Source organism: Castor canadensis, chromosome 11 (assembly GCF_047511655.1).
Source record: "Castor canadensis chromosome 11, mCasCan1.hap1v2, whole genome shotgun sequence".
Classification (NCBI taxonomy): Eukaryota; Metazoa; Chordata; class Mammalia; order Rodentia; family Castoridae; genus Castor; species Castor canadensis.
Genome location: NC_133396.1, coordinates 57,720,339 through 57,746,515, shown reverse-complemented (window position 1 = coordinate 57,746,515; position 26,177 = coordinate 57,720,339). Strand labels below are relative to the sequence as shown.

The window sequence follows — 26,177 nt, the reverse complement described above, 5'->3', positions numbered from 1 at the left end:
TCCAGGAAACCAGAGTAGGTAAAGATGTGTGAATAAAGGAATAAATCATTGTTTAAGGGGCCTCAACATCTAAAGGGAGAGAGCTTGAGATGAGTGGGGTAAGAGTTGGGGAGACTAACCTGCACCCTGGATCAAGCCATGCCTGAAACTAGCATGCTTGTTAACCTTTCAACAACATGAACCAACAAATACCTCCTCTTGATTAAGTCAGTTTCAGCTGAGTTTCCTGGTACATGTGGTTATGAGTTCAAATTAAAACGGGAAGGTTGGTTAGTGGTTAGCTCATGAGGAGGCACTCTGTTATCAGGTGGGATTAGCTGTAAACTATTGGTCAGTGAGTTTAGTATGGGGGAATTTTTCTTGCAGTTTGGTCCTGGGTAGATTATCTATATTTTGAAGGGAAACAGGGTCTAAATGGCAGTGTGAGGAATCTGGACCTCAGTCATGATTTGGATCAGGCTATTATTGTGAACACATATTAATTGTACAAATTAATGGGATTTACTGTGATATTTCCATGCATACGTAACAGCCTGCACAGATCATATCCAGCCACTCTTCTTCTACCCTTGCCCCTCCCTTTCCCTGAAACATCCTTCCTCCTTCCACTTTTTTTTTTTTTCTGTTTTAGCTTCCACACATGAGAGACAACATGCTATACTTGTCTTTCAGTGTCTGGCTGGTTGAGGAACCTCCACCCTGCTTTCCATAGTGGCTGCACTCATTTATGTTCCCACCAACAGGGTACAAGACTCCCTTCCCATTCTTTTTTTTTTTTTTTTTTTTTTTGTGGTACTGGGGTTTGAAATTGCTAGGCAAGTGCTCTTACCTCTTGAACCATTCTGCCAGCCCTTTTTATGTGATAGGATCTCGTGAACTATTTGCCCTAAGGCTGGCTTCAAGCTGTGATTCTCCTGATCTCTGCCTCCTGAGTGGCTAGGATTACAGGCATGCACCACTGGTGCCCTGCTTCCCTTCCCATTCCTGCTGGTATTTGTTCTTTCTTGTTTTTTGTTTTTTTAAATTTTTTTGATTATAGCCTTTCTAAATGGGGTGAGCTCTACCTCACTGTGGTTTCAAGTGCTGTTTCCCTGATGCCTAATTATTCATATTGTTTTTGAGAAGGGTCTATTCAGAACTGGAGATGGGTCAGGTTTAAGGCAAACACTCTCATTCTTCCTGTTTGGAAAATTAATTCATTCCGATTGATAGGCTGCTGGGTTCTTCAGGCTGGAGATGCTTGCATGGATAGGGAGGACGGTGGGGAGGAGGTTGGGGAGGAGCTCCTGCCCCAGGAACCTTCTGGGTAGAGGTCCTTGCCTGGGTGAGTCATGGGGCCCACCTGTCACCTGAAGGCAGGCAATGTGCCTTGTCTTCTGTAAGCTTGTTCTTCACAGCAACTGGTGCTGGTCAGAGAAAGTTTTCCATAAGTGCCAGGGTGCCAGAAAAGGTAGAGACAGGCTGAGGTCACCTGGGTCTTCACTAGAAGTGACACCAGCAATTGAGGACACCCATGACCAGAGGCATAGGAAGAGAAGGGGGCAGGAGAAATGGAAGAGGGACTTGGCACTCAGGGAACAGTGCTGCCTTGTCTCCCAAATTGGGACCTGAGGATATACTAGGTTCATCCTGCCCATCAGCGTTATCAGGCCTGGGCATTCCCCTTGCTTTCTTTCCCTCTCATCTGCCCAGACACAGGCCCATTATCACTCACCTGGTTTCCTAAAATCTTCCAGTTCATTTTTCATGCTATGCACTCAGTTTCTTTCTAAAGCACAAACCTGATCATGTTATTTTCCAGATCAACTGTTTGATGGCTCCCTATTGCTGTAGGATAAAGACCAGTCTGCTTAGGGAGACCTGCTGCATGGGTTCCTCTGCTTTTCTTTTGAGTGTCATCCTCCATTCCTCTCTAGCTCTCACACTCCAGCTGCGCACAGCTGTCAAGCTTCCCAATCCATGATGCTTTTTCACTGGACCTTTGCTCATCCTGGTCTCAGTCTAAGTGCCTCCTGCCTCCCCATGACAACCAATTGTCTACACTGAATTCTTTCCTTTGAACAGCAGAAGTAATGCACTGATATTGGACTATCCCACAAAGGAAAGGGAATTGTGTACTGGATTGAACTTGATTGGCCCAAATCTGCCTAGCAGAGAGTGAGGGCCTATAGCCAGACCAGCCCCATGACAGATACGGAGCCGAGAAGCAAGGACAAAGAGTCAAGTCAAGAGAGATACCTGCACACCTATGTTTATAGCAGCACTATTTACAATAGTCAAGATATGAAGCTGGCCCAAAGACTGATGATTGAATAAAGAAAATGTAGTACATATATACAATGGAGTATTATTCACTCATAAAGAAGAATGAAATTATGTCATTCGCAGGAAAATGGATGAAACTCAGAGGTAATCCAAGCTCAGAAAGACAAATATTGCATGTTTTTCCATAATATAACATGATTGTATTAGGGGGACTTTGAGGGTACAACCAGTGGATGGCAGGAGGGGAAAAGGAAAGGGTGACAGAGAGTTGTGAATATTATAAAAATACATTTTATATATATATAAGTATATTTATGTATGAAAATAGCAGAATGAAATCCATCAAAAACTATTAAAAAGAAGGGAGGAGTGGCTCAAGCAGTAGAATGCTAGCTTTGCAAGCACAAAGCCCTGAGTTCAAACCCTAGTCCCACCAAAAAAAAACCAAAACTTTAGGGCTGGTGAAGTGGCTCAAGTGGTAAAGTGCCTGCCTAGCCAGCATGAAGCTCTGAGTTCAAACCCCAGTACCTTGAAAAAGAAAAAGAAAAAAGGAGGGAGGAGAAGAGAGGGAAGTGAAGATAGATGGGGTGAATTTGATCAAAGTACATTACATGCACGTTGTAAATATCATAATGAAATCCCTTTGCACAATTAATAAAGCAAAAATACATAAATAAAAAAGACTTAAGAGCCAGGATTACAGGGAAGCAGATGCTGAGGGAACCCTTGTGGGGCTGACCCAGGTAGTGGGGCCTGGAAACGATGGGGACATGTCCAAGGTCTGGGCCAGAGCCTGAAGGGGTCCTTCTACTCTTGCCCGTGTCTGCTGCTCCCTCTTGATGAAGTCTCCAGACCATGAACTCCTGGGCGTCAAGGCTGAGCCATGCCCATGTGTTCCTCCCACACCAGGCCCAGCCCTGTGTGGACAACTCCTTGCTCAGTGGGTCACAGAAGTGGCTGGTGAGTTAATCCATCCCACAGCTCTCTGCAGAGTGGATGCCCCATTGTTTGGTTTGCTGTTCCTTGTTTGTTGTTTGTCTGTTTGCAGCTGGAGAAGGGGTGGGGTAAGGGCCTTGTTTGTGTTTGCCTTGCTGACCTTCTCAGGATTGTTTGTTTGTCTTAGTCACCTCTTTGGATTTTGGGGTGGGGAGGAGTCACTCAACCACACATTTTACTCCTTCAGTATTTCCAGGGTCCTCCTGCAGCGCCCCCTGGCTGCCGCCTGATGAGGAAAGACTGGCTTTTACCAAGACCCTGAAACCATGCCCTCCCTGAATAAGGGGCCATCTGTCTTCTTGACCTTCTCTGCACCTGGGGTCTCAATTCCTTTGGCTTCTCCCTCAGGCAGCACCCCAGATGGTGAACCTGGAGGGGTTCCATTCAGTTAAGTTGACTTGAGTGCATGAATGATGCTGGCTTTCAGCGTACACTGGAGGTGGTGGAGCTCAAGCCTGGTGAGAAGACCTACGTGTGATGGTGCTCATTAGTAATCCCAGCACTAATGAGGGCTGAAGCAGGAGGACTGTGAGTTGCAGGCCAGCTTGGACTATGCAAGCAAGACACCACCTCAAAAAAAAAATGATGGAAATTAAGACAATGACTTTAGATGACAGACAAAAGATTTTCTGCTAACATATTTGAAAAAGAAGAGAGAGAAATAGGGCCCGAGAGAAATAGGGCCCAAGAGAAGCACTGACTTAGTTCCAGAGATACAGGAAATGATGAAAACTTGACACAATTCTTAAAGACTGACAACTGAGTGACACTAGGAAGAAATGATAGGAACTTGTCTTGGCTCAACTCTGGTAGTATTTTTCACAAAACACGTAGAAAGGGGCATCTACCCCCATTGTCACATGGGACAGTGTGTGCTGTTCTCCCCCTTTGGAGCACTCCTGCCACCTCTACCTCGAGCCACTCATTCACTCCTTCTGTTACAGATGCTGCATCTGTCACATGGACATGTGCTAGGTGCCCATGGACACAGCAGTGAGAAACACACTCCATCCTGATTGAGTTTGAGGTTGGATGGTGGGGACACAGGGGCGACAGCCAATGAAAAGGGAGGTGGAACAGATTTGCTACACATTGGTTTAGTATCCAGCATGCTTGGGACCAGAAGTGGCTTGGATTTTGAACTATTTGGATTTTGGGGAGATTCTTGGGGATGGGACCCAAGTCTATATACAAAATTCTTTGTTTCATATGTACCTTATACACAGAGCCTGAAAATAATCTTATTATTTTTAGTGTACCTGCACATGAGGCCAAGTGTGGTATTTTCCACTTGTGGTGTCAGGTTGATGTACAAGATTGTGATTTTGGAGCATTTTAGGTTTTGGACTTTATGATCGAGGATGCTCAATATATCCAGGAGATGAATACCTCAGGAATTGTGGCAGGTAAGATGGGTGATGGCTTGATGTCCAGAGAAGGTAAAATACAGAAATGAGTGGAGGCTGTGGGTCGGTGGCCTGGAAGTGCTGGGGTGTGTCCTGGTTGATGCAGTCCCAGGATGGAGTCCTGCAGGTGGGGTGGGAATGGACTGTCCCTACCAGCTTGATAAGTTCTATTTGGAAGTCTTCTTTTCTCATGTAATGACATGTCTCAAATGCTTTTCCAAATTGGCTCATTCTTTATTCTAGGCTAACAGACCTCTGACCACAGGGGTCTCAAATGATCCAAGTGGAATTGGCCTTCTCTTCATTCAAAAAGTACTTACTGAGCATTCACCTGTGTCAAGCACTGTTCTAGATGCTAATAAAGCAATGCAAAGATAAAGTCCTCATCTCTGCCAAGCTTTAGGTCATGAAATATATAAATAGCTATAGTGTCCAATAGTGATAAGTGTTAGAAGGAGTAAATGCTGGGGGTGAGGTGGAGGATGCTGTTTGATAAGGGGGCCAAGGATGGCTTCTCCAAGGAGGTGTAATTTCGACAAAGTTAGAAGGAGACCCATGAGAAGAGAAGAGAAGGAGAGAGGACTCCAGGCTGAGACCGGGAGGTGGGAATGCACAGGAAGGGTGCCCTTCAAGCACTTGGGGAGAAGTGAGGAGGCCTATGGGTAGAGTCGAGGTGGGGCAGGAGGGCAGTTCTGAGATCAGGGAGGGGAGCAGGGGCAGGTCACATGTGGCTGTGAGGGCCATGGCAAGCTCTTTGCATTTTATTCTTGCTGTGAATGAAACCCTTTGCAGGGTGGAGATCAGCCCAACCCCCCACAACTTTACTTTCTCTTCCATGAGTCAGGGCACAGGCTTCTCAAAACATTTAAAATGCTGGAAAGGTGTTTCTGCTGGGTGGGATGAGGCAGATTTCATTACTTTTTTTTTTCCTTTTGGTGGCCCTGAAGTTTGAACTCAGGGCCTTGCTCTTGCTAGACAGGCACTCTACCTCTTGAGCCATGTCCCCAGTTCATTTTTCTTTTAGTTGTTTTTTGAATAGGGTCTTTATGCCTGGGTCAACCTGGACCACATCATCCTATTTATGCTTCCCACTTAGCTAGGATGACAGAAGCAGATCACCACATTCAGCATTTTATTGGTCGAGATGGTCTCAATGACTTTTTTCCAAGGCTGATCTGGAAACACAATCCTCCTGATCTCCACATCCCAAGTAGCTGGGATTATAGGTGTGAGCCACTGTGCCAAGCTGATAATTTTGGTTTTTTGCTTGAAAGGAAAGCTATCCTAGAGCAGACAGTGGTGTTCCTCTCACAGATGAAGATTTGTAAAGACGGGACCTTCAGTGAAATTTGGTTTTATCCTTAACTGGCAGAGTAGGTTTATATTTAAAAAAAAAAAAAAAAGGAAGTTGTTACAATTTTCCCCAAATCAAAAGGAATTCAGGTATTCCTTACTTTACAATGGGGTGTCCCAATAAGTATGTCATAAATTGAAAATTCCTAAGTGGAAAATGCATTAAGCATACTGAGCCTACCAAACACCTTAGTTTAGCAACACAAGACACCTGGAGTGTGGATGGTTTCCCGTGAGTGCGTGGCTGACTGCGAGCTGCTACAGCAGGGATGATCAGAACACACACGGGTAACCCTGGAAAAGATCAAAATTCACACTGCCCGGTATAGTCTCTACTCAATGTGTATCGCTGTCATACCATAGTAAAAAAAAAAAATTCAAACCAGATTGCAAGCCTTTTGCACTGTTAAGAATCATGTTTCTTAAATAGTGAGTTAAAGGGCTGGGTGTGTCCCTTTTTCCTTTTCATTAGTTAGCTGTATTATAGAATAATTAGAAGTCCCATCTAAAATCTCAAGTGCCTTCTCTCACACCATGTGGAACCTATACCAGGTAACCAACCGTCCCCCACGGGCTGGCCTGAAGGACCTGTATAAAATCCTCATTGATCTGGGCAGCCTTTCCCAGGCTGTGCTACCTGACCACTGATGCTGCTCCAGGAGAGTTACACAAGGAGGCACTAATAGGTTTGAGAAATACTCACTTACATAAACACTAACTTTTTAAAAAATTGGCGGAACTGGGATTTGAACCCAGAGCTTTGTGCTTGCTAGGCAGGAACTCGGCCACTTCAGCCTTTCCTGCCAGCCCTTTTGCTCTAGTTATTTCAGAGGTAAGAGTCTGGGTTTTTGCCCACGCCAGTCTGGGGTCTTATAAACTTTTTTTACCTAGGCTGGCCTAAAACCATGATCTCATCCTCCCATGTATCTTAGGATAACACGACACCTGCCACTGAGCCCAGCTATTGGTTGAGATAGAGTCTTGCAAACCATTTGCAGGGGCTGCCCTACAACCATAATACCCCAATCTCAGCCTTCCAAGTAGCTAGGAATTACAGGTGTTAGTCACTAAAGCCTGGATTTTTTTTTTAAACAAACAAAACAAAATGGGAACTCCCCACGTCTTGCTATGTACATGTGCTTTGGGACAAAAGAGAGGTGTAGTGGGCAGTATTTTCAAGGATATCTGATTAAAGATGCATCTGTTGGAAGACAGATGCATCACCCAACAGGAAATGCTGACGAGCAGAGTTCTTATGGTGGCATCGGAGATAGAGTCTCCTCACCATATGGGAGGCAAAGGCCGAGGATCAGGAGATCAAGGCTAGCCTGGGCAGAGCTAGTCACACCCAGTCTCAAAAACAAAATACAAGGGAAAGGACTAGAGGCGTATCTCAAGTGGTAGAGGTGCTTGCTTGGCATGCACAAGGCCGTGGGTTCAATTCCCAGTGCCGTAAAAAAAAAAAAGAAGCCTCAAGGTGAGTGTGGAAAACAAGAGCCATGGGAGTCTGAGTAATGGAGCAACTGTTCTAGAGGGCTCCGCGTATGTGGATCTTGGGGACATATAGACAGGAGGGTTGAGAGGAGATGGGGCCTTCAGAGAGGCATGAGGAACAACTGAGAGTCAGTGAAATGGCTTCACATGGAAGATGGCTGCCAAAGATACTAGACCAAGTTGAGATTTGAGAGGTGAGAAGTCTGGACTATATCAGGCTTGCACATAGCACACCACTGGGAGTTTTTGAGCAGCAGAATGACAGCTCAGAGGCCCCAAGGAAAACTGCTCAGTGATGGTCTGAGGGAAGATGGGAGAGAATGGATGATTTTTGAGCACAATGGTAGGTTGGGGGTATGTCAGTCTGCTTTCTATAATAGACACCTGAGATAATTAGCTTATAAAGAGAAGAGGTTTCTTTTGGCTCACAGGTTGGAGGTGCCTATCCATGACTGATTGACATTTGGGGCCTGTGAAGCAGCACAACTCCACTCACACTATAGTCAGGGAAGTGAAAAAGTCAGGAAGGGGCTGGGGTCCCATTATCCCCTTCAAGGGCATGCTTCCTGTGACCAGAGGACCTTCTATTGATCCCCCTCTCTTAAAGGTCCTACCACTTCCCAATAGCACCATGAGCTGTGGGTCTTTGAGGGATCATTCCAGATACAAGTGATGGCAGGATTCACAATGGATGAACAGGTAAAGAAAATGTGGTACATATAACACAAAGGAATACTATTTGGCCAGAAAAAGAATGAAACCCTGTCACTTACAACAGTAATGGATGGAACTGGAGAATGTTACATTAAGTGAAATAAGCCAGGCATAGGAAAGAATACCACATAGTCTCACTTTTATGTGGAATCAAAAATAAACAAATTCACAGAGGCAGAGAGGTGAATGGCAATTACTATAGGCTGGGGATGAGGGGGAGTGGAGAGATAATGGCCCAAGTGTACAAAGCCTCAATTAGGCAGGAGGAATACAGTTTTTCTCTGTGATACATTGCCCAGTGTGGCAAATAAAGTCAACAATGACATACTGTACATTTCAAAGTCATTAAATTTCAAATGTTTTCACCACAGAAAATGATTACTTGAGATAATGGATGTAATTAGCTCAACGTATTTATTCCACACTCTATTCATAAATTGTTTATCACTTTGTACCCCATAAATATATACAACTATTAATTAGTCAGTTTACAACTAAAGACAGAAAAAAAGAGAAACACCACGTGCCACGTAGCTCTCTGCTAGCTCATGAAGGAGTACAGGAACATCGCACACTTGCCACAGGAGGATTAAAGAACACATCAACATGGTCCTGTTCTTACACACTGTTTTATTGCAGTAGGAGAATCAACACACTTCACAAATAAGGACTGCAGTAAGTTGTAGGTAGTTTTCACGGACATTCCTATGCCATGTTGGTCACAGTAAATAACCTGGATACAGCAAGAGGTAATAGTTCAGGTAGGCAGAAACAGGTATTGGATGCTATTTGCAATCACTTTCGACGTTTCTTTTTCTTTTCTTGTGGTGCCTGAGATCAAACCTGGGGCCTTGAGCATGGCTAAGTAAGCTCTCGACACTGAGCTATACCCCCAGCCATTGACATTTTTGAGACAGTTCTATCACAACTGTTTAAGTGGCTGAGCCCCTGAACGGATCCTCCCAGGGCAGCTGTACCCCAGGAGACTGAGTAATTCAAACATTCTGCTAAGCATCAAAACCTTCAGGTACCTGGGGCTCAGTGAGGACCTGGGGGAGCAAACGGAGGACTGACGACTTCAAGGGGCCCATGCTTGGTACCAGAGGCCACACCTGGCTACAGAGTAATTCACAAAACTTCCAGGACTGGATCCATTAATACTGAGAGCCCACTGGGGCTCCTGAAATCCTGGTGACATCCTGATATATAACAGGGGTGAGGGAGCAGGGGCTGTCAGTCCAGCCTGCAAATCTGTGGCAACCGTTTGGAATCGTCCCTCCTGATGTGCAGCAGCCTGTGTGTTGAGTTAGCCTGTGGAAGGACTAAGTGGTTGGGGATAGATGTAGGATAGAGAAAGCAGGACAGAGCCCTGGCTCATTCATGGGGAGGGAGTGCTGGAGCCACTGTGGGTGTGCATTTCTTTTGAGGTGGCCCTGGAGAGAGAGCCCTAGCCTTGAGGATACAGAACTACAGAGGTCGGGTTACAAGTGCTCACCTGTCTGACCACCAACTGCCATTGTGTGGCTAGGTGGGGAGTGTGTGTGTGTCTATGCGCACGCCCCAGCAAAGAAGATGCGCGCATGTGAGAGACTAGAAAATAGGGCATGAGGTTGGAGAGAAAGATGCATAAAGACTCTCAAAAAGAAAAATATTCTTTGTCTTGACTGAGCTAACCCATTTCTTATGTGGGAAGCATTTTGAATATTAATATAAAAAAACAAACAGGTGATGACTGAGCACCAAATTCTTTCATAATCAGGTACTAAAACCAGTGCTCCAGAATTACCAAAATATTCTTGCCTAACAGCAAAGGGAAAAGATTTGTGCATCTTCCTGTGTGTTTTGTTTCTGTTTCTTCCCACACTGCTTTCAGCTCAGAGTCTCTCCCTCGCCCCCCTTCCCACCTGGCTGCTTACAGGTAAGCAGAAGCAGCAGCAGCAGCGGCAGGTGCCACAGGCTGCAGAAGAACAGTCTCCGTGAGCTCTTGCGGTCCGCGTCCCTGTAGAATCGGAAGCCGAGGTAGGAAATGTACAGGTTGATGGGGAGCGAGATGACAGGGAAGGTCCACGTGGTGACGTCCAGGATAGGGGCGGCAGTGGACAGCACGATGAGGGCCAGGCAGTGGCGCAGTGCCACGCGCCGGCACAGCCCGGGGTGGGTGACAGACATCATGCAGTAGCCTCCCCGGGAGTAGTCCTCACGGAGGCCCCAGCTCAGGGCATTGAAGTGAGGGAACTGCCAAGAGTAGAGGATTCCACCCAGAAGAAGCGCTCCTGTACCGAGGTGTGGGGAAAGAGGGAAAAAGTCAGGTGTCAGCAGAGATTTCTAGAGGAATGGCTCTCTCCCCAAAGCCTGGCTGGCCCTCAGAGATAGGCCTGTCTCTAGGTGTGACTAACTTCTTGGATTCTCTGCCAGTTTGCACTTCCATCTCTGCGGTTAGATTGGCCTGGCAGATGAGATGCAGGATGCTCTAAGATGCCTGGGACCACACCTGGGAGATGCCAGGGCCAGGGATCGGAGCCTGGGCTGCTGGGTCATGTGCTCCACGCCATCCCCCGACCATGACCCACTTCATTACCCATGACAGCAGAGGTCCCCAGGCTAAGCACTTTTGGAATTCAGGGCTGACTTCCATACAGCCATAGTGGGGGCCTATATGCTAGGCCTTCTAGGCCCATCTCCACAGCTGGCCCTTGGGCATGAGGCGCTTCAGGCGAAGCGGTGCTATGACTTGGAGGTCATTCCAGTTCACTGGCTTTCTGTGCATGCATGGCTCCCAGGCAGGGCAGTTAGGGTACTGACACGGAACTGAGCACACCTCCAGGCCACTGTGGAAACTCTGGCTTCTGTCTGTGTACCTGTTTCACCAGCAGACTGCTAGGGTTTCCAGGGCAGGTGCCCGGTACAACAGCACAAGCAGGAGCCTGCTTGGCATAAAGGAACGTGGTCTTAGAGTAGAAGAGGAAATTGCCCTTGGCTTCATAGTTTTTCAACAAGGACACAGTACTTTGTCCTCTTTCTCTGGAACAGGGTTTCCCCAACCACAAGCACAGGCGGAAAGCAGGCTGCCGTTTACTGAGCTGCCCCATTTAATCCTGACTATAAGATTCTGAGGTAGATTAAATCTCAAAAAATGTGAAAAAAATAGACCAGAGGATGTTCAGTTTTCTAGAAAGCGGTGAAGGAGGAATTCAAACAACCAGGCAGCCTCTACTGCACTAATCCACTTCCCTATAGTCAGACAGCAGTGTTGGCAGGGAGGACAGGGTACGGGCGGCTCATTACTCATTTGCTGAGCACCCACCATGTGGCAAGCACTGAGACAGGCAAGAGGGGCACAATGGTGAGCAAGTGTCCACGAGGGTCCCTGCTAGCATCAAGTTCCCATCCAGCCAAAGTAGACACAAATCAAGAACCACACCAGTGGATTGAGAACACCCCTCAAATGCCACAAAGGAACATGTGCTGTGCAGTGAGGACCTGTAACAAGAAAAGTTGGCCTAGTCTCCTTAGAGGAAGAGACGTGTGAGCTGAGCTCTACGGAAAAGTGACCTTGTCAAGTGAGGACCAAAGGCTGGGGGCAGGAAGGTGTAAGGTGTAGTCCAGGTCTTAAAAGACAAGCACAAGTGTAAGGAGTCATACAGCTATAAGTTTAAAAAGGGCCACATTTCAATTTAACAATGAATTTAAATTAAAAAGGCCTACATCTGGAGTGTGAGAACAATGGCACTGTGCTTTCTGAACAAGGGGGGTGGGCTGTGGCATATCCTCCTGACTCAGTAGGCCATGCTAGGATGGGTTCTATCCTTCAGGCAACAGACAACCTCAGTGTATTATGTGTGTAGGGTGCGCCTGTTAAGTGCTCCCATTTGTAAAGAACATGCTGGCTCAGCAAAGCAGGTCTGGAAGAGCAGCAGTTAGCATCAAGGTGGTGACGGTGGAAATGGAAAGAAGAATATGAGGGGTGTGGGGAAAGTGGAACGAGGGGTCCAGAGCAAGTGTGATGAGCTTGTGGGTCCATGGAGATGCCCCTCTCAGAGATGGCTGAGACTAGGGAAGGTGGGGAAGGGAGGTCATCAGTGTGACCTTGGGTGTGTTCAGCCTTGGGGATCAGGTCCTGAGGTAGGGCCTGATAGCCACAGTGTGAGTTTGGGCTGGGGTGTGCAGCTGGGAGCTACTGACTGACACGATACTGAGTGAGCTGTCAGCCGCTGTTTATACGCCTGTTCCTCAGTGAATGTGAACTCTTCAAGGGTATGTTTATTTTCCTTTGCATCTTCAGAGAACAGAAGACAGAAAGCACCATGAGAGTGAAAAGTGTCCTCAGGCTCATCCATGGGACTGAAGGTATAAGAGAACAGATTTACCAAAGCAATTCCCTGTCACTGTTTCTCAACACAAGCTGGTGAGCCAGTGCTCTGTCCGCTGCCTCCTTCTCCTCCTCTGGGACTGTCTTATTTACTAGTTTTTGGACCTACTGTGGGCTCCACCCTGGAAGCTCTGTCGTACACAGTGGAAGAGTGGCTGAAAATTCCTAGTCATGGGCCTGTTTAGGTGGATCTTCTACACCACTGCTGGGTGGGCATGTTCAGAAAGAGAGAGAGCAGGGCTCCTGCTAAGGCAGAGCTCAACAGGACAGAAAGCAAAGTAAATAACTCAGAGCCCCATGAGAAGGAGAAGGCAGCCCTCATCTTTAACCTCTCATCTGCACCCCTCAGCAGGGCTGTGGCGTGTCAGCAGGGGCAGGCTTTGCAAGTTATCTAAAAGAAAGGACAAGAACTTTTCACTCTGGATTGAGTTTATCAGGCAGGACAGGCAATGGCACAGCACGCACAACCTGTGTGGGTAGAGCACACTCAAGGGGCAAGAGAGCCCACTGTCACCCCATGGGCAGTTTTCCACAGTCGCTGGAAGCCAAGCCGCTCCTTTCCAGTCTTCAAATAGGGGAGAGAAGATAAACAAGGCCTGGATTTGGGGTCTATGTTTTAGTACAGTTGATGTCTAATCCCCCAAATTTGTTAGTTATTTCTTTGTGGTACTGGGGTTTGAACTCAGGGCCTACACTTTGAGCTATTCCACCAGCCCATTTTTTGTGATAGGTTTTCCAACATAGGGTCTTGCGAACTATTTGCCCATGCTAGCTTTGAACTGTGATCCTCCTGATCTCTGCCTCCTGAGTAGCTAGGATTATAGGCGTGAGCCACTGGCACCCAGTTTCCTAAATTTATTTTTAACCTTCAATTCTCATTCAACTTAAATAAAACACACAAATACTGTAACTCATGCAAACACACTCCAATGTGAATGGTAACAATGGAAATTGCTATTTTTGGTGGCATCCATTCACTTGGTAAACAGATGACAGTGTCTCACACGCTGGGTAACAAAAGGACAGGCAGTGGCAGGCCAGACAAAGTCCTTCCTAATGGTAATGAGCACCGCAGCAGCCCCTTGATATCTTGGGACTGTGGTTGCACGGAGCAGCCTGGAGGCCACGCAGCACACGCTCAGGGTGCACAGCACTCAGTGCTAACTGCAGATGCTGGATTTGTTTTTTCCTTAATGCTGCCCAACGTCCACTAAAGACATGGCTGCCTCTCAACAGATCTCAGACTGTCACTCGGTTACTTCAATTAAGCACATTATCTTTACCTTGCTTTTGGGCACCACTTGCTTTCTAGGAGGCAGATTTTCACAAAATGAAGGGCGGGGAAACAGCAGATCACATGATTAAAACGCAACTGATGATAATGCGAACTGACTGAGAACTTCTCCACATCCAATGAACTGCATAATGTACACAAGAGAATTGAAAATTTTTGTTTAAAAAAATAAAAGTGCTTCAAAATTTCTTTTGATTGATATATATCTATATTCACCCGCACTTGGTCAAAACTGCCGTAATAAATCCATGAATAGGCAGCTAAGTTTAGAGATCCAAAATAGGGCGATGCAACCCAGGTGGCTTGAGATTGCTCAGGGAAGGCCTTTTTGGAGGTGACATTTAGACCATGATCCACTTAGCATAGCTCCATCAGGTCCTAGGGCAGTCCCAGTGGGTGTCTGGGATAGCACAGAGGCTGGAGGGTGAGTTGCCAGAGAAGGCTGGGAGGGCATCTAGAAACGATAGGGAGGGCGCTCTCCCCCAGCACTTCAGGGAGAACAAACTGCAGAGCAGCAGTGAAGAGACAGTAGTCAGGGAGAAAGCATGGTGCAAGACACTGGCGTCTCACACAAGAATGCTGGGGGCTGACACCAGGGAATGTGTTCATGGTGGAGACAAGGAGAGTTCTATTCCTGGCTGTTTAAATTGGAGGTGCCTATTAGACATCCCAGTTCAAATATCTTCTGGCTGTCAAAACCCAGGTACTATGTAGAGGAAGTGGACACTTGCTTTCTAAAACTCACAATAACCCAATCTACACATATTATTACCATCATTTTAAAAGTGAGAAAGATTATAATAGTCCTGTTATCTGAGATTTCAGTTATTCCCAGTTAATGGAGTCCAAAAGAGTTAAATGGAAAGTTCAAGAAATAAACAATTCATAAGTTTTAAGTTACACACTATTTTGAGTAGCATGATGAAATCTCACAGTCTTGCTCTGCCCCACTAGGGATGTGAATCACCACTTTGTCTAGTGTATCCACGTTGTCTATGCTACCCTCCCATTAACCACTTATTAGTCCAGGTTATCAGATCAATTGTCACAGTATTTTATGCATAGGGTTTGGTTACTACCTGTGGTTTCAGGCATCCACTGGTGGGGATCATGGAATGCATTGCATGAGGATAAGGGAAGGTGACCGTAATTAGTGACTGTAACTAGTAATTACTGCCCAGTGATACTTGACACTACTGGAAAAATATATCAGCAACTTCTTTTAGAAAGCTGTTGCCACAGGTAGACCCCCAGTATTAACATTCGCACATGAGTGGACTGTTGGGTAGTCACTCAAATGCCAGTGTTGCTGAGCAGAAGGAGACTTGGGAAGGAAAAACTGCAGGCATTTTCCAGTTTAAGATATGAGTCCTGGTACCTGTTTCAATAACAAAGAAACGGGGCATTTATCTGGGCAAGTCCTCTTGGAAAATTAGGAAGGACAGAGGTTGGAGCAACCAGGTACAAGTGAAGGAGCAAACAGAGTGATGGGTGTACACTTCTTTGTATTTTGATGAAAAATACACTGAGACTGGATTGTAAGGTGGCAAAGAACAAGGGAGCTCTGTCAGAGATTCTCAAGGCACAGGGTGGCTTTGAGGCTCCTTAGGACCATGTACAGAGCAGCCCACCCCCAGTTCACGAGCTGATTACAGTTTGCAGTGATGACAACCACAAGCACCAGGAGCTGACAAGACCAAGAAGTGTCTTGTCAAGAAAAACAACAGTGATAACTTTGACATGGGAGGAGAGGAGAGGACAGATTGAATCCCATGTGGGCTTTGCTTTAGAAACGGCTGAGAACAAGCAAACTCGGCCAGAAAACCAAACTTTAAGCGGTTAAAACAGCAGGAATCTTTCTTGCCTTTCTCAAAAGCCTTCATTTTCTGAGCCAATTGGAGTATTCTGTGCTGCTCAACACACACTTTTGGTTATGCTTCTGCTTAGAAAAATGTTAACTCTGAAAAAAAACCCCAAAAACCCCTAATTTTGAGAAGAGTATCAAGCTGCTGTCTCTGTGAGAGGAAACCGTGTTGGGGTTTAGCACATGTCACAAATGAAAGCACTTTAGAAATCACAGTTTAGCTTTAATGGATTGTAATCAGAAAACCACCACCCACACACAGTTCTACATGATATGCTTCAACTGCCTCTGCTCATAAAAGATGTAAAACAAATTGCTCTCTTCATCAAGATAAGGTGAACTAGAACAGGAAGGCTTGAATTAGTGGGGGAGCTGTGGTGGGATCCACCTTCCTCGTGGGGTAAACACAGCACTCAGCTAGAGAATTCAAAGGTCTTGCCTTCCCTCAAGATAAGTGTTGTGTGCATGCTCTAACTCCCCAAAGCAGTCCATTTTATTGGGCCCATCTTCCACGACAGCAAGTACTGACTGCCCGGTACGTGATGGGCAGTCTGTTCTCATGTCTCCTGCTGGGGTCTGGCCAACCAAGGAGACAAGGCAAATGGAATTACAGCCTGTGAGGTACAGAGCAGGACACCTCATTCAGCTTCAAAGAAGTGAAGGAAGGCTGGAGAAGCAGTTTGTAAACTATGATCAGAAGATGGTCTCCAAGTCTCAATCCATTCACACAAACCACATGCTTTCTGCTTCTTTTACATGTATATTCCCATTTTCCTACCCAACTCTGCAGAATCTTTGTACATATCTGGCTTAATCCTATCTGGAAGAAACGTTTGCTTCCTTTCCTTTAATCATATACTTGCTGTGTGTGAATACATAAAGTACTGGAAACCTGTGAAACAGGTACATATATTTATGGGTGTGGCCTTCAAGAGTTCAGCACCTTCCTGAGGTCACAATGTTGCAATCCACACTCAGGTAACACCAGAGAATACCCTGGTGTCCAGGGCATATTGACTTCCCTCCCTCTCCAGCAGCTGTATCTCCTCTGCTGTGTGTGACCAGGCGGAGAGAACCCTTCTTAGTCCATGGCTCATAAGTGGGACAGTGAGGTGGGTTAGATACACCAATGCCTTCCTGACTTTTTCAACTCTCTTCAAAACAAGTGTCACTAATTTCTACAACATGCAGACTCATTTCCACCTCTTTCTAAGTACAGAAATACAGTGTACACCTATCACTTTGTTGATAAACCACAGGATGACAACTCCAGCCAAATGTCCTAACAGAATGAGACAAAAATCTTGCAGTTGGAGCTCTCTCTGTATGGGCTCTTCCAAGGAAAATTCTTTTTGGAATGCTGTTAGTTCAATAGTTTCAGCTTGCTTTCTCTTGACTGCCTACTGGGTACCTTCCCACCTCTGTGAAAACTCATTCATTGTCATTCACCATGGAAGCATGGCCTAGGAAAGGATAAAAAAACCCAGCTGCAGTGACCCTTGGTGTTGGGTTGCAGAGGTCTTTCCCTGCAATACCTATTGTACTTCCCTGGTACAATAGGCTCCACTCTAAACGTGGCCCTGCATAGTTCATCTGTCCCATGGCTGGTCATACTTGGGCTTTCAGGGTTACGTGGTTATATAAATTGGCAGCTAACTGGGGAAGCAGAGCCAAACCCAGAGCTTCGTGGTCACAGATTTCAAAGCCTTTCTTTTGAGGGTTAACACAAAGGAGCTTGTGAAACAGATCAGCCTCAACAGTGCAATAGACTTCTATGGCACTGCAAATAAAAGGAAGAGGATGTGGGGCCAGTTTATCAACTGTACAGGAGACAAAAGGCAAGATTAAAAGTCCTCTGAAAATGGGAAAGAGTGGGCAATAGCTGCTTGCCCTTGAAGAACTCCTTGGGAATAATGAAGAGGCTCTGTGCGGGGGTGTGGAGGCACTGGTACCCCTCACCTTGTTCATGTCCCACCATTCACCAGAGAGACATGGGGGAGGGGAGAAAAACGATGGAGTACGGGAAACACAAAACTCTGATCCTGAAATAGGGGCTCCCTTCTTTCACCATTTCCCCAGAAGGGAGTTTCAAGCCCCCATGGATTTTCTCAGAAGCTCAAATGCTCCGTACTCCCTTAGTTCACACTGAGAGGTCTTCTGTCTTTATCCCCCAAACGCTGACTTCATCACTGGCCAGAGTTAATTTGAGAGTTAATGTGCACTATGTGCCAGGTCCTGTGTCTGTCAGAGGCTGCCCCAGCAGAGTCATCATCTATCATCTTACCTGGGAGGTACTTGGCCTCGTGCCCAAAAAGTTTGAGATCAGTCGCATCAACAAAGCAGGATAGACAAGAGCTGACACTTAGTACCAAAGCTTGCCTCCAATTATAACACCAACCTTGGGTCCAGCAAAATACATTATTTATTTATTTTGTCTTTGGATAAAATATAGGGCTCTAAATATTGTTTGCTAATGTTTGCACAAAAGTATCTTGTCTTTAAAGGTGTCGTTTATTTTAATTAAGCTGGCACTCTAAGGCTAGTTATAGTAAAGACTCATACATGAACAGACACTCATTTTCGAGTCTGATTTCAAACTGAGGACGTATTTTGAAGGAAATCTTTAAGTGTGCTTGAGTTAAACAGTACCTGGCATTTATAAGCCCTCCATAAATATTTGTTGACTGAATGGGTGAATAATTTCCCGTTTGACTCTATTTTCTCATCTGGGACTAAAGGAGGTAAATAAAGTGAAACAGTATTTAACATTTTGTAGTTTACTAGCTGAGGTTAAAAAAACTCATTCTCTTTTTGTTGCTAAAACCATCCATCTGCCAAATGTCATTTCCTGATAAGAACCCATTTCTAAGTCCTCATTCGTAACTGAATGTTGGCTGGCAAAATTAATGTTTACCACACTGCATCTGAATTAGAAACCAAAGACAACTGTCAAATGAACTCTACAAGATGGTCCTCATGGAGGTCCATGCTTAACTCCAAAGATATTCCCAAGACTCGGCATTTATTCAAATTTTGGAAAAATAACAAAAAGAATCTGGGCACTTCTATGTAAGGGGGTGGGGTGATGGAAAAAGAGGTGGCTTTAGCCAGGAGGAGGGGGAAGGGAATTTCAGTGAAGCCTGAGATAAACAAAATAGTCTCTGGAGATAAACACTGTTGAGAGGCCTAATGCGTGTGGCTCCAGGCCCGCTTGGGGCTGGAATGTCAGCTGCCAGGCACTTATCTCTGTCACCCCCCCCCCCTTTCAGAATGGACTCCTTCACCAGGGCTCTAGCAGGTCACTTTTGTCACTGCTGTCCCCTGGTCCCTTGCGTGCAGAATCAAACTCAGTTTCTAAAACAAGCTGGCTCCACCAGGAACCACAAACAGCCCTCTAGCTCTGCCTTCCTGAGTTCTAGTAGGCAAGCATTTTTAATGTTTCCAGCTAACAGTTCGTAAGCTTTCAAAAAAATTAATACAATAAAAGGCAAGATAATTAGGCAGGTGGAGGAAAAGCCTGCCTGTGAGGCTCAGAAAAATGGACACAGGTAAAGTCCCATGATAATGACTCCCTTTATAGACAGAAGTGCTTTGGAAAATAAAGGCATTTCCTGTGCACAGAAGTGTGCTGTAGAGCCCTTGCTGCCTTGATGTGACAGTCAGAGACAATGCTGTTGGCACTACAGGCTGGGAGAAAAGCTGAGCTATTTACACTTCTCTGTGCAATCATAAACTAGCAAGTATCAAGACCACTGACATTTGTTTAGCTTTTACAATTTCCATCTGCTATTCTGCTTAATTTTCCTCACTGCCCCCAATCCTATCTCAATTTACCTTGTGCTGAACAACTCACAAGGGGAAGACTCAGTGCCTGCAAGGGACCCAACCCACAGAGGCATGGAAAACAACACAAGTTCTTTTGCACGATCTGATTTGAAAATAAATAAATAAAATCTATGGGAAAAAAAAAATCAGAATCCCATGGGCTAACATCTTCAGTGCTCAAGGCCTTCTGGAGTACTTCACCTATCTCTCCACTCACCACCAAAACTACAGGAAGATCCAGAGGCCCAGAAGAGAAACAAGGCCCTCTGGAACATTACACTCCCTATCTCCACAACACTTTTTATAACTGTCAGCTTCATGCAGGTCTCTCAGCCAGACAGTTCCATAAGGGCAGAGCCTTTCATACTCATGGCTGTAGGATCTCCACTTCATACATCGGCCCCCAAGCTGTTCCTCTCCAATCCTGACTACCATCTTCCGAGCTCCAGCAGAGGATTTTGCAAAGGTGGGCACGGTCAAGATCGCTAACATGTTGGTGCTGGTTATTTCATGTACTGGTCCCTTGGGCAGGCAAAGGAGTGGGTTATATTCAGTCCAATCTGAATCCCTTTATCCACCCCCCCCACTTGGAGGTTTGTTGGTGTTAGTAAGTTGTTCTTTCCAAGGATGATCCTTCACTAAATACTTAAAAGGTGAAATTTTGAGTATGGAGGGCAGAGGGCAGGGGTGGAGGCAAGTCTATGATGGGCAGAACCCTAGTAAGAGGGGCGGGAAGTATGGAGGAGGCAGGGGTGGGAGGTGGGAGAAAGCACTGGGCCTGGGAGGACAATAAAGGGCTTTGGAAACTGCTTGTCCAGAAACACCAGAGAGCCTGCTGCACAGCGCTAGTTAAATAATCAGGAAAGTACAACCCTGCTGCTTTCCTGCTTCAAGTGACAACAGGCCTTTATTGTCTCTGAGGGCTGTATGGATTCCCAGGCGGGAAGCTCATCTTAGATCACATCCCTGCTCCACACTGCATTGCGCTGGCTCACTGGCCAATAAGCTGTTGTGCGTGCTCCTTACTCCTGGAATGTACACTCCCTCCTCCAGTCAACTGGTCATGACTTACTTTACACTCATTCACCCCCGAAATCTTCTTGGATGCACTTGGGAGGGTGAGGAGAGCCCACGGTCTCAAGGACACCCTGCTAAAGCTCTTCAAGCACTTAATTATTTCACTGCCTGCCTGCCTCTCTCAGAAGATACTAAGACATGGTTTCCATGAGGACAGGGAGTGGGTTTCAGTCATTTCTCTGTCTCTCAATGCCAAGCACACAGAAGGTCCTCAATGAAGCAGTTATAGGGATGGGTTTGTGAAGGTGGTAACCCCGCAGCTCCCACCCAGTCTGGGCTGGGCAGCTGGGTGGGTGTTCTCCCGGCCATTCTGGCTTCCTTTCATCTCTACCTGCCTCACCTTCCAACTCCCAGCTCCCTACAGTGTTTCAGGGACCTTCCAAAGTGATCAGTCTGTGAAAGTTCAAAGATTAAATGGTTTGGAGGACTACAGAAGGAAGAAATGGTTTTTGGCCCTTTTTACTTCAGAAAGGCTCTTTCTAGCCACACACATCCCATAAGAACCTAGATGAAAGACCTAATCTCTGTGGTTAATGAAAGTGATACCTCAGTACATCTGCCATAACAGCATTTTCCCATGGTCTTTACCCCCAATCTCTAGGTATTTCCAAGGTGTTTTCATGCTGGAGCTCTTTCTGGTTCTGTGTTTGCAGAGATTTAAAGTGTGGTTCCTACATCAGCAGTTATCAGCATCATCTGGGAATTTGTTAGATAAAAATTCTCAGGAATCCCTCTTCCCCTGCAAGACTTACTGGTCAGAAACCCTGCAGCACAGCCCACTAGTCTTTTTAGCAGCACTCCAGGTGATGTGGATGTGCAACCATAACCAGGGTGTTTGATTTAGTGAGACCACAGATACAGGCTTACAGAGTGAGACTTATTTAAACAGTAAATTCATGCAAGGCAGGTGGAACACAGCTTCAGAAAGATAACAATCACTGTTTCTAGGCAGTACTTTCCAAGTGAACTTTCTGCAATGAAGGAAATTTTGATAGTCAGCTTTGCATCTCTGGACAAATTACCTTAGATAACTTAAAAGGAGGAAAGACTTATTTTGGCTTGTGGTTTCAGAGGTTTCAGTCCATGGCTGGCCCAGTGGCATTTGGATCTACGGTGCAGCAGGAGCATGTGGCAGGGAGGATGCTCACCTCGTAGGGGCCAGGAAGCAAAGAGAAGGAGAAGGGGTCAGGGCCTCAATATACCTCAAGGGCCCAACCCCCAACGGCCTACTTTTTCCAACTAAGCTCCACCTCCTAAAGTTTCCACCACCTCCCAACAGTGCTATAGCTTTGGACACATAAGCCTTTAGGGGATATTCACATCCAAACTATAACAGAACTGTTCCAGTTCTATGCTGCCATATGGAAGCCACTAGTTACAGGTGACATTCAGCATCTGCAGTATGGTTAGTGGGACAGTGGAAGTGAATTGTAGAGTTTATTTGGTTTAAATTTCAGTAGACACCTGTGACTAGGGGCTGCTGTCTTTGACAGTACAGTTCTAGAAGATGACTAAGCCACATATACCACACTCAACTCAGCTCCTAAAATCCAAGCAATGCACATCTTTCAAATACATCCTCTTAGATCCTGTTGTTTGTAAAAGAGAAGATCCCTGTTCACCGATTCAGTCATTCAGTTCACTAAAATATTCACTGTTTATTCAAGTTTACTCTATCAAATTCACGTTTTGTAACGTTTCTGAAGCAGTTTTTGCACTATGTAAAGTAGTAATATTCTTGTAAAATTCACAAGCCTTTAGACACATGACTATGTTTGTGATAAACTCAAATTCTGGGGCCAATAAACCATGTTGTTACTGTGTGCCCTGCAGATCTTTAAGATTTAAAGAAAAAAGACATAGTAGAAGCCAATGTCAAAGACTGCCTAGAGAAACTCTCTTTGTGATTATACAAATTTTTTTGTCTTATACCAGGTTCTGCTCAGTTAAATAAAGGGTCTCATTTCTCAAGACAACTGTGTATTTTCAATTTGCTACCTAAACAAGGCTCTTAGCTGTCCATCGTTAATGAGCTGTATGTCAATGATTAAATTTCAATTATAGAAACACTCTATTGAACACTTTTCAATATGACTATTAACAGTTTGGTCAAATCCAAACAGGGCTTTTGCCTACAGGTATACTCCTAAGTGAGGACTATTGCAAAAGACACTAGCCTATCTATGCAGAGACTTCCCTCTCCACAAGGAAATTGCCAGGGATGTGACAAGAGCCCCAGGCTCTCAGTGAGGACCTGGGCACTAGGACCCTACACAACAGTGGTGACCAAGTTTGCTATGGTCCTGGATTAGACTACCCTCATCTGTCCCCTGTGATATCTCTCCCTAAGGCTGTGATCCTCAGAGGGTGGCTCTGGCTCTGACCCTGTCTGGGACTTTCCAGACAGAAAGGTGGTTTTCAGTCCTTGTTCCTTTATTCAGGTTTGAGGAAATTAATGAGGGTTCAGGCACTCCTGGCAGGACCCAGGGTTTTCGCCAAATGCTGCAGTGGAGCTACATCCTTGAAGAAGAGAAGACTGTATCCAAGTCTAGGGATTCATTTACTTTCTTCAATGGCCGCCACCTTGACTATCTAGGCAATTACTACAAAGGCTTACAGGAGGAGTGGAGGGAAGAGGACAGTTGAGTTGTGGGGGAGAAGGAGTTTGGGTCAAGTCAAGATTGGTGCTGTAAGTGGAAACAAAGAGGAGTGTGGGTGGAGTGGGGAGGGCTATGCTATGCAGAATGCTCTTTGAATGTAACTGGCATACCAGGGTGAAGACTAAGATACCATCTAGTCCAGGGATGCCAAACCAATGCTTCCTCCCTCTCTTCCCTCACCCAAGACAGACTCCACTAATGGACACAGTGCTCTTTGCCACCAAGCTTAGAGGCACTTCACAGTCTTCAGAGCAGAGCTGGGGAACAATGATGAATTGTTTAGTTTGCAAACCAAATAAAATCTCAAGGCCTTTCCTCATCTGTGTTGTTGCCTCTGCTGGATGAAGGAGGACTACTGAACAATAACAGCAGCATTATCTACCATGGTTTGAGCTCTTACTGTGGTCCAGCACACTACACACAACAGCTGCTATGGATTAAAATGTGTCTCTGAAAAGCATGTGTTAGAAACTTAGGGAGGTGGAGCTTAGTGGGAGGTGTTTAGGTTTGGAGGGTTCTACCCTTATGAATAACTCAATGCTTATGCAAGGGCTTAGGCTGTGAGTCTGAACTCATGTGTGAGCATGTGCTCTCTATCTATCTTGTCTCCCTCTTGCCCTTCCACCATGGAATGATAACACATCTTGCTGGGTTTCAAGAAATAAATTTCTTTTTCTTTTAAAATTACCCTGTGTGTAGTCTTCTGCGCTGGCAGCACAGAAGGGACCAAGATGACTACCCATTTACCCTCACACTGAGGCTGTACCTCCCCTGAGGAAAGACCATCCTTAGCCCTGTGTGGGAGATGGGGGACCTATGCAGCATTCTGTTCAACAGCACCTTGCTGCTGTTCTCTCACACGTGAACAAGACCTAAGTTTTGGAATATTGTATTTGTAGATTCATTAAAATCCACCATTTACAGGATATTAAAACTGTTCTAAGAGACAATCATGGTAAAAAGGTGTAATCACATCTGTAAGCTTGCCAAATCAGAGTGTATGAGCATTTATGAAAAGTTTCAGAAATGCAGCTTACAGGGTAACGGTTTGTCGTCAACTACCTTTGATCTCTCATGTGAAAAATATGTACTTACATATATTGCAGGAAACCTCACCACTTCCTTCCTAAGTGTCGGTCAAAAACACTAATTACTTGACTAATTAGACTGTGAAACTTCCCTTACAGATGGTAAAAATGAGTTATTCTCACCCCACACATTTAGTTGTGACATACCATCAAAAAATGTGGAAATGTTTCAATGGTTTTATTGTAGACAGCATGAACAATTTAAGCAAATCATATAAAAATAAATGAGAAACTAATGAAAATAATCTGTCCTTTCATAAGAGGGGAAAATAACTCTGTTCTGAAAGGGGAAGGAAGAAGACTTGCCAGTGAGGTCACATCCTTTGATAGGGGACCAGAGGCCAGTTCCATAACTGTTCTCCATGCACTGGGCATCCCAAACAAACCAGTCAGTCCTAACTTGATCTGTGCTTTCAGCAGTTTCCAGGGACTTTTTTTGGTCTCTTTTCCTGTAATCACAGGCTGAGGCAGCATTGCCTCCTGATTGTCCCACAGGCTCTCCCTGCAGGGGACAGCGTATCACGTCCACCCACAAGTGAGGATGACATGGGCTCTTTTTAGCTTTGTGGTCATGATATTCCAGACTGCCACTCAGAACATGTGCCACAAGACTTGGCATAAAATAGAATAAAATAGAACCTAGCCATGAACTGTGTCTCAGAATAGGAGAGCCTTTGGTGTGTGCCCACGCTTACTCAGAACAGCCCTGAGTTCTTGCTTCTGGTACCCATGCCCATGGTCTGTTGGAAGAAGCTGCAGGAGATACTCACCAGCATCAAGGCTGCCAGTCGCGGCTGTCCAGCCCATGACAGGTGGGATGGCCCCAACCACGGCTCCAACCCATGTGTTGGCAATGCTGATCCTTTTCAGTGGTGTGTAACAGCAGGTGTATAGGAAAATGTTGAAGACTCCCAGGGCTCCTGTAAGTGGATTCACTCCCCAGGTCAGGAGGGCCACTCCTGGGACAGCACAGCAAGTGGCAAAGGACACCGCTAGTAATGGGCTGTAAGATAACAGAAACACCGAGCAATCATTTCCCACTCAAGTCTGCCATGCTGCCTAGAACGCAAGCTGATGCAGAGTGAATAACCTGTGCACCCAGTGGAGTGAGGGAGGCAGTGCTGCTGTGTCTTCCTCCTTATAGGGAAGCCTCTCTAGGCAACCTAGAGGAAGCAGTGGCTGTGTTTATAAGGGCTCTGGTTGTCCCTCCTGGCTTGTCAGCTGGGAGGAGCATATTTTATAGTGCAAGGCAGGGAAGCCTGCATTCCAGCATGGGTTCTGAACCTTCTGGGCTGCAGGACTTCTGGGCTTCACTTCAATCATCTCTACATTCTTTCTTCCTTACTGGGTAGATGTGAGGACTAACAGAGACAACACTACTTTCACAGTGGTCCATTCTATAGTGAGTGCTAAATAAGGAAGTGTTGGGAACAAAACACTTAGAACATAATACTGCTAGATTTGGATAAAAACTATCTATTCTGGAAGCAGTTGTACCCATTTATTTATACTTTATTTTAAAACATTACCTAATCACCATTAGGTTTGGCCCAGCGAGTACCATCATTAAAACAGGGGCATAAATTACAGGCTCAGTGTGGTGCCAATGCTGCAAAAACAGCAAACACCAGGTGGCTGGTGTGTACTGCCAGTGCCGTAACTGGGTTTGTAGGTACAGGATCTTCAAGAGGAGTCACCCAATGTCATGTGTGTAGAACAACACTGTCAACTAAAGCTCTGCAATGGTAACAATGATTGAAGACTGTTTCTCA

General features: G+C 45.7%; 1 protein-coding gene across 1 annotated transcript in view; it reads right to left on the bottom strand.

Annotated features, from left to right (window-relative positions):
• Positions 1 to 8,838: 8,838 nt before the first annotated feature.
• Cox10 (cytochrome c oxidase assembly factor heme A:farnesyltransferase COX10) overlaps positions 8,839 to 26,177 on the bottom strand; it is a 130,984-nt gene continuing 113,645 nt past the window's right edge. The window contains exons 6-7 of the mRNA XM_074046867.1: positions 25,176 to 25,408; positions 8,839 to 10,501 (exon numbers count right to left, since the gene is read on the bottom strand). Coding sequence (XP_073902968.1) covers positions 10,098 to 10,501; positions 25,176 to 25,408 — 637 coding nt within the window. The 3' untranslated portion in view covers positions 8,839 to 10,097. The remainder of the gene's footprint in view (positions 10,502 to 25,175; positions 25,409 to 26,177) is intronic.